Source organism: Bos indicus, chromosome 22 (assembly GCF_029378745.1).
Source record: "Bos indicus isolate NIAB-ARS_2022 breed Sahiwal x Tharparkar chromosome 22, NIAB-ARS_B.indTharparkar_mat_pri_1.0, whole genome shotgun sequence".
NCBI classification, from domain to species: Eukaryota; Metazoa; Chordata; class Mammalia; order Artiodactyla; family Bovidae; genus Bos; species Bos indicus.
The window spans coordinates 7,462,030-7,471,388 of NC_091781.1; the positions used below are offsets into that span (position 1 = coordinate 7,462,030).

At 43.9% G+C, this 9,359-nt stretch overlaps 1 protein-coding gene across 1 annotated transcript in view; it reads right to left on the reverse strand.

The window, feature by feature from the left end:
* SUSD5 (sushi domain containing 5) overlaps positions 1–9,062 on the reverse strand; it is a 44,188-nt gene extending 35,126 nt beyond the window's left edge. Inside the window, exon 1 of the mRNA XM_019984080.2 lies at positions 8,422–9,062. Within this exon, the coding sequence (XP_019839639.2) occupies positions 8,422–8,512 (91 nt within the window). The 5' untranslated portion in view covers positions 8,513–9,062. The remainder of the gene's footprint in view (positions 1–8,421) is intronic.
* Between the last annotated feature and the right edge of the window lie 297 nt (positions 9,063–9,359).

Sequence of the window (9,359 nt, forward strand, 5' to 3'; positions counted from 1 at the left end):
AAAACGTGGTCCACTGGAAAAGGGAATGCAAACCACTTCAGTATTCTTGCCTTGAGAACCCCATGAACAGTATGAACAGGCAAAAAGATATGACACTGAAAGATGAACTCCCCAGGTCAGTAGGTGCCCAATATGCTACTGGAGAATAGTATAGAACTAACTCCAGAAAGAATGAAGAGACATAGCCAAAGTGAAAACAACACCCAATTGTGGCTGTGACTGGTGACGGAAGTAAAGTCCGATGCTGTAAAGAATAATACTGCATAGGAACCGGGAAAGTTAAGTCCACGAATCAGGGTAAATTGGAAGTGATCAAGCAGGAGATGGCAAGAGTGAACGTTGACATTTTAGGAATCAGTGAACTAAAATGGACTGGAATGGGTGAATTTAACTCAGATGACCATTATATCTACTATTGAGGGCAAGAATCCCTTAAAAGAAATGGAGTAGCCCTCACAGTCAACAAAAGAGTCTGAAACGCAGCACTTGGGTGTAGTCTCAAAAATGACAGAATGATCTCTGTTTGTTTCCAAGGCAAACCATTCTATAGCATGGTAATCCAAGTCTATGCCCCGACCAATAATGCTGAAAAAGCTGAAATTGAACAGTACTATGAAGACCCAGAAGACCTTCTAGAACTAACACCCAAAAAGAGATGTCCTTTTCATTACAGGGTGCTACTAAGTCGCTTCAGTCGTGTCCGACTCTGCGACCCCATAGACGGCAGCCCACTAGGCTCCCCAGTCCCTGGGATTCTCCAGGCAAGAACACTGGAGTGGGTTGCCATTTCCTTCTCCAATGCATGAAAGTGAAGAGTGAAAGTGAAGTCGCTCAGTCGTGTCCAACTCCTCGCAACCCCATGGACTGCAGCCCACCAGGCTCCTCCGTCCATGGGGTTTTCCAGGCAAGAGTACTGGAGTGGGGTGCCATCGCCTTCTCCGTCATTACAGGGTACTGCTTCATTCTATACTCCAAGGCCAAATTTGCCTGTTACTCCAGGTACCTCTAAACTTCCTACTTTTGCATTCATTATAGGGTACTGGAATGCAAAAGTAGGAAGTTTAGAGATACCTGGAGTAACAGACAAGTTTGGCCTTGGAGTATAAAATGAAGCAGGACAAAGGCTAATAGAGTTTTGCCAAGAGAACGCACTGGTCATAGCAAACACCCTCTTCCAACAACACAAGAGATGACTATACACATGGACATCACCAGATGGTCAATACTGAAATCAGGTTGATTACATTCTTTGCAGCCAAAGATGGAGAAGTTCTATACAGTCAGCAAAAACAAGACCAGGAGCTGACTGTCACTCAGATCATGAACTCCTTATTGCAAAATTCAGACTTAAATTGAAGAAAGTAGGGGAGATCACTGGATCATTCAGGTATGACCTTAATTAAATCCCTTACGATTATACAGTGGAAGTGACAGATTCAAGGGATTAGATCTGATAGAGTGCTTGAAGAACTATGGACGGAGGTTCATGACATTGTACAGGAGGCAGTGATCAAGACCATCCCCAAGAAAAAGAAAAAGAAATGCAAAAAAAGCAAAATGGTTGTCTGAGGAGGCCTTACAAATAGCTGAGAAAAGAAGAGAAACTAAAGGCAAAGAAGAAAAGGAAAGATACACCCATCTGAATGCAGAGTTCCAAAGAATAGCAAGGAAAGGTATGAAAGCCTTCCTCAGTGATCAGTGCAGAGAAATACAGGAAAACCATAGAATGGGAAAGACTAGAGATCTCTCAAGGAAATCGAGATACCAAGGGAACATTTCATGCAAAGATGGGCTCAATAAAGGACAGAAATGGTATGGACCTAACAGAAGCAGAAGATATTAAGAAGAGGTGGCAAGAATACACAGAAGATTATACAAAAAGATCTTCATGACCCAGATAACCATGATGGTGTGATCACTCACCTGTAAATGGAAAGTAACCTTCAAAATTGTATAAAAATCAAAATACTGAATAAAAATAAATAAAATGGCACTTTACAAACCGCGTATGCTAAAGCTCAGCGTCCTAGGCTCCCCTGGGTGGGGTCACTTGGTGTCCAAGGCCCTGATTCAGCCTCAGCTCTGCCTTCCTCTGCTGCCGTGGCCTGGAGGGTGACCTCACACCAGCAGGTTGCTCCCCTCCTGTCTCAGGACATCATCACTTCCCACGATGAGTGCGCTTGTGTCTGCTGCATTTCTCCCCACCGGCCAAGAGAGCAGTAGCCTCGTCTCTTGCACACTGGCTGCCGGCACTACATCAATCTATGCGCAAGAAGCCTCAAGAAATATAGGGAGATGGGTAGAATAGGACGTGAACTCAGGGAGAGGTGGAAGCTGAGTCTGAAAGCAAAGGACAGCTTTAGGCAAGAAAACCATGGTGCAGGAGGGCGTGCTGGGGCCCCCAGCAACCTCTTGAAGGGACCAAGTCGGGACCCTGTCAAATCTAAGGTAAAGGCAGGGAGAAAAAGCCCACCTAAAATGTCACGTTTCACTTCCGTCAGCAAAATTACCATAAAATATTCAGTTCAGTTCAGTAGAGTCGCTCAGTTGTGTCTGACTCTTTGTGACCCCATGAATCGCAACACACTAGGCCTCACCAACTCCCGGAGTTCACTCAGACTCACGTCCATCGAGTCGGTGATGCCATCCAGCCATCTTATCCTTTGTCGTCCCCTTCTCCTCCTGCCCCCAATCCCTCCCAGCATCAGAGTCTTTTCCAATGAGTCAACTCTTCGCATGAGGTGGCCAAAGTACTGGAGTTTCAGCTTTAGTCCTTCCAAAGAAATCCCAGGGCTGATCTCCTTCAGAATGGACTGGCTGGATCTCCTTGCAGTCCAAGGGACCCTCAAGAGTCTTCTCCAACACCACAGTTCAAAAGCATCAATTCTTTGGTGCTCAGCTTTCTTCACAGTCCAGCTCTCACATCCATACATGACCACTGGAAAAACCACAGCCTTGACTAGACGGACCTTTGTTGGCAAAGTAATGTCTCTGCTTTTCAATATTGATCTTAATCAAATAAGAAACTTAGCTGTCGTCTACTGCAAAATTATTACCACAAACACAGTAATCGTCAAAGCTTTGGAAGCAAAAGCTATAATAAAAGAAATGCAAAAACTTCTCACAGTAAACATTACCTGTAGGTGACTGGAGTTCTCTCAGACATGGTACCAGTGTGCAGAAAACGACCTGAATAACTATATTAATCTTGGTAATCCTACCTGAAGAAGCAAGCATGCACCCTCAAGACACTTTTGTATAAGTAGCATTTGTATATCTGGAAAAAAAGGGCTATGAAATTAGACACAGGTTTTGATGGTCAAACCCCGGAGATAAAAGTGAAAGCCAAGGCTTCACATGATGCAAGGAATTGGATAGACCTCTCTTCCCTGCTCCAGCACTGCTACTGCACACGCGAATCTGAGAGTCTGAAACGTTAAACTCTCAAGATGAAAGAGTGGACAATGGTAAACTGTATCCCCTTCCCCTCATTCTGAAGACTGCTAATCTTCGTTGAGAACGGTAGTCCTAACAGAAAATGAATGTCTAAAATACATGAAGCCATGGATGTAGCCTAAAGTGGCCCAAGACGAACATGTATCCAGACACCTCATAGGAACAATTTTAACTCCTCTCTGGAGGGGGAAAACAAAAACAAAAACACCTTTATCTTATGCTTCAGGAAATCCCATGCAAACACTTTTTCAAAGGCAATGACCACCAAAGTAAGACACAGCAAAGAGTTCAAGGAAACGAGGCACTGTGAGTGAGAAGCAACAGATGTGACACATAACAGACACTGACCTAAAAATAAGTCCAATACTGGTATTAACAGGCACAGGCTACAAAACAATGATGATGACTATATTTAGAGAAATAACAAATTTGAAAATATCTGCAAGGGATAGGAAGCTATAAAAAGTTGCTAAGCTGACTTGAAAAAGAACAAAATAGGAAATCTAGAAATGTTTATAAAAAATGATAAATTTAAAATGTAATAAATGTTTTTGACTGCATATCAGACACATTTGAACAAAGAACTTATCCTTGAAAAAGAAATCAGAAGACATCATCCAAAATGTAGTAAAATGACCAAAAAGATGGAAAACATTAATATTACTCAGCTGTAAAAAAGATGATGCCATTTGCAGCAACATGGACAGACCCAGAGCTGATCATACTAAGTGAGTCAGACAGAGAAAGACAAATGTTATATGATGTCACTTACGTGTGGAATCTAAAAATATGATATAAATGAACTTATTTACAAAACAAAAATAGACTCACAGACACAAACTTATATGGTTACCAAAAAGGATGAGGGGGGAGACAAATTAGGAGTTTGGGATTAATACATGTGCACTACTATATATAAAACAGATTAACAACAAAGACCTACTATGTAACACAATGAGCTATATTCAATATATTGTAATAACCTATAATGGAAAAGACTATTAAAAAGTGAATCACTTTGCTTTATACCTGAAACTAATACAACACTGTAAATTAACTATACTTCAATTTAAAAAATGGTTAGAACATAAAAACTAAAAAATAGAATAGCAGAGAGCAACACCTCCCAACTTGATCTATGAGGCCACCATTGCCCTAATGCCAAACCCAGACAAAAGACACAAGAAAAGAAAATTATAGGCCATTATCTCTCATAAATATAGACACAAAAATCCTCAACAAAAATACTAGCAAAGCAAGTCCAGCAGAATTAAAAAAAAAAAAAAAAGAATTATACACTATGACTAAGTGGGATCTATCCCAGGAATACAAGGTTGACTTATACCCCCAAATCAATTAAGGTAATACAATAGAATAAAGGCCAAAAACTACATGATCATCTCAATAGATGCAGAAAGGCACTTGACAAAAATTCAATACCTTTTCATGATAAAAGCATTCAACAAACTAGGAATGAAGAGGAATTTCTTCAACCTGATAAAAGCATCTACAAAAATCCCATAGCTGACATTACACTTGATGGTGAAATGCTGAATGCCTTCTGCTACCATCCTTGTCAACAAGGATTATCCACTCTTGCCACGTCTATTCAACATTGTACTGGCAGTTCTCTCCAAGGCAATTAGGCAAGAAAATGAAATAGAAAGCATCCAGATTAGAAAAAAGAAAAATATATCTGCAAACGACATAATCTTGGAATGTAGAAAATCCTAAGGAATCCACTAAAAAACTACTAGAACTAGTTCAGTATTTATACTTCAGTGGATATGTGGAGAAACTAAAGTAGGTCATCTTGCTGTAAAATCTTTCCTTAGGATTCCATTTACACACGTCGCTTCACAGACCGTCTTGACATGGATGACTCACATTCTTCTCTTCAGTCCAGACCCTTTCTGTTCACCCCAGCCTTCTTTCCATCCCTAGCCTCTCTCACCTGGACAAGTGAAATACCACCTGTATGGTCTCTCCACATCCAGTCTTGCCCTGGTCCTATCCGTTCTTCCTACTCTCAGGATGAGCTTCTAAAAATGCAAACCTGATCAGTCACTCTACTACTGGAAGCCATTCAATGTTTTCCTTTCCGTTTGGGGATTGAAACAAAACTTGGCCCCATGTCAATTCTCCTAGCATCATCGCAAACTACTTCCACCTTGGACTCTGGACTCCAGAACTCTGTTTCTTATCACATGTCCCATTTTCTCTGTGACTCACAGTTTCTTTGTACATCATTTTCTGTTCAGATCCCTTTTCTTCCCCACTTTGCCTGGTCAGTTCTTGCTCATCTTTCAGATCCTCCTACACCAAATGAAAAAATCTCCTGATTACATGCTGTCATAGTACTTCTGTCCTTTAATCTTATCAGAACTGCAATTTCACATTCTGTTCACATAATTATTTGCCTAATGAGTCTCTTCCCCCCACTGGATTTTTTTTCTTTTGTCGGGCCACGGCTTAGCTGAAGCATGTGGAATCTTTTACCTGCCACATGAGGGATCTTTCGTTGCACCACGTGGGATCTAGTTCCCTGACGAGGGATTGAACCTGGGACCCTGCAATGGGAGCATGGAGTCTTAGCCACCAGGGAAGTCCCTCCCCTATTGGACTTTAAGCTCCCTGATAACAAGGACCTTTTTCTCCTTGCCATTCTATCCTCAACAGCAAGGGTAGTAACCTAGCATAAGGTAGACACTCAAATTACCTGTTGAATTAATGATCTTTTCCTTCAATCATTACCCAAACACAGTTAATTTGCATTCAGTTAATGAGAAGATATTTTTCAGTTTCAAAGTATTTTAAAATTACAGTAGCAGGTCTCTTTTATGTATAAGATACATATCTAATTAGTCCAATGAAAACTAAATGTCATTTGAGTTTGACTTATTTTTTAATAGGTCTATGGAATTTTTAATAACACCAAACTCTCTCTTCAAATGTCCTAACACCTCAGGTTAGCTGCACATTTCATCTTCCTCCTTCCATCACTGTAGAACACAAATCCCTAAGTGTGAAAAGTGGTGGTAGTTAAGCATATATTTAGTAAAGAAAAGATTCCTTTCATAAATAGATTCTAATTTCTTCAATGGCTCTGTTATAAAAGTTGGAGCTCAGCAATTGGAGTTTCTTGAAAGCAAAGGTACCTATAGTTCGCCATTGGGGAAGAAGGGAGAAGGAAAGGAGAAAAGGGAGAAATGGAGGCATTTCTGGCAAGTGCTAAGAAGAAAAGGGGGATAGGGAAGGACAGAGGAGCCTGGTGTGCTTCGGTCCATGGGGTGGCAGCGAGTCGGACACAACTTAGCAACTGAACAACAGCCAGGCTTGGTGCTTTCTCCTTGTCTGATGATATTTCTGTCTTAAATTTTCTATGATCCAAATCAAGCCATATTGCTCCATATCCATCTGGCATTCCATTTAAGCAGTTATAATGGGGTGAAAGGAAAGTCTCATGGATTGCAGGACATTTCTTTAAAAGGAAATAAGATGTGTACAATAGTATACATTGTTCAAAAGTTAGTACTAGCTCCAGTTTATTCCAGTTGCATTCTTTAAATCAGCTTAATTTTTCATGACTCAATGTCCGGCCAAAAACTACTACAGCAAAGAACTAAGAGTGGATTGGCTGCTTATAGGGATGGGATTTCTTTTGGGGTGATGAAAATACTCAGAAATTAGAGAGTAGTGATGGTTGTAAAACATAAGGACTATATTAAAAAACACTTGAATTGTGCATTTTAAAACGGTAAATTGTACATGAATTTTATCTTAATTAAAAATTAACAGGGTTCACTAGAAGCTTTCAAAGTTAACAGTGGTTTTTTTTTTTTTTTTTTTCTCACACACTCTCTCTGAGGATATGGAGAAATAAGACACTGACCTTAATTATGAGCAAAGAGTCCTACAATCTGGCACTTAAGACAAAACCTCAGGGAGGTTTTCCTCTGGCTTTCTCCTTTCCTTAACCACTGTGCTTCTTTTTTGTCAAATCTTCTCCTTTTACCCAATATTGTTTGCTAAATAGTGATGACATTTTAAGATAGACAAAGCATCCTGAATCAGCCAAGAGTTTTTTTTACTTCATCAACCTAACTTGTCCCAAGCTTGATTTACTAGAAACCCCTCACGGATGTGAGAACTCATGACTTCTTTTTCATCATATCCTTCTGCACAAATCAATAGGGATTTTGATTGAACAGCTAAATTAGCTTTTTGAAACTGAGCTGATCTAAGGTTGTGATTCTGCTAATTTAAGAGAAGTATTGAAAGCTGAATTCAGGCTCAACAAACGAACAAAAAGATGGGTCAATTTTCAAAAATCTGCAATAATCTGGCTCTTACCTATTTCTCCAGCTTCTTGTGGAAGGACAGCCTCACCTTGAACTTTGCACTCTAGCCACTCTATCATTTATCCCATTTCCCCTGCCACTCACAGGGCCTTTGCACGTGCCATCGTCTCTCTCCTGTATATTCTCTCTCTTTCGCCTAGCTGATTTCCTCTCATCTTTCAGCTCTTCCTGGACCAAGCCAAAACTCCGAGGGAGTCTTGTAATCACCGGCGGTGCAATTAGGAGCACATTTAATAGACGTGGGAAATCGTATCTCAGCAACGGAGGTTCCAGGCACCCTAGACGTGATGTCATTTTGCAGACTTTTCAAGATCTTGGAAAGCTAGCGGCAGGGCTGTGAGATCAGAGCACAGGCTTTCCCCGGTGCGCGCCCCGCAGGAAGGGGTGGTTGAGGGACTCCAGGGTGCGTTTCGGCCCGAGGCTACTCGAGGAGCCGGGAGAGGGGACGCAGGGTGGCAGGACGGCCACTCGCCTCGTTCTCGCCCCAGCTGGCCGTGCTCTGGGCTCGTCCCAGGGGGCAGCCCAGGCGAGCTTCGCTTTCCCCACCGAGACCCTATGAGCCACCCGGGGCCCGCCGCCTCGTGGACGCTCCACGGACACTCACCATTCGCCGGCGTGGAGAGGCGCGGCAGGCCAAGAAGGAGCAGCGCCGCCGCCCAGAGCCGGGCGCCGGGGCCGGGTCCCTCGGCAGCCATGGTGCGGGCGTCCGTGGGCCCGCAGCTGGAGCGCGGGCTCCGACCGCGCCGAGATCCCGCTGCCCGCGCCGCTGCCCGGCGCGCGCCTCTCGGCTCCGCGCGCTGCGCTGTGTTCGCGCGTCGCAGGCTTAGCCCCGCGCACGCAGAGAGGGGGGAGCGCGGCGGGCCTGGCAGGCTGGGGACGACGGAGCCGCAGCGCGGGGGCCCAAACTCCCGGGGGTCTCGTCCGCGGCGCCGGGGAGGCGGCTGCAGCCCGGCTCCGCCTTCGCGCTGGGCACCTGGAGGTCTCGGTGCCAAAGGAGGCTGCGCCGGACGGACGGCAGGCTCCCAGGGCGCCTCCCGGACGAAGGGGAAGGGCTTGAGGAGGCGGGAGACCAGAGCACCGGCTTCAGGGCATCCCCGCCTGCCTGGGGACCCTCTGAGAAAGGGGGACGCAGTCTTGAGAGGCCTAGCCCCTCCAGGAGGACCGGGAAAAATCGGATGCCTAACTCTGTCCTCTGCTTCTTGACTTTGCAGCTGGAGTTCTCCTAGAGTGGAAGAATTTTTTTTTTTTTTTTTTTTAAGAAAACTAACTGCCCAGCCTCATTCCGAGGAGTGACACGGACTAGCGAGACTCCTTTTCCCCTAAAAGGCCTGACAGTCATTCACGTGTAAGTGTAAATGAATTTACTTAACTGTTCATCTTCTAACAGCTAGCTGGTAAGCTGAGGAGTGAGAATTCACACATCTGGGCTGGAGGGGACCTTCTGACGCCTGGCGATCGCTGAGAACGGTGGGGAGGGGACAGGAGGCACCTGTAGGAGGAGCTGGGCTTTGCTTGCTTCAGGAACTGTGCCTACCACCGTTT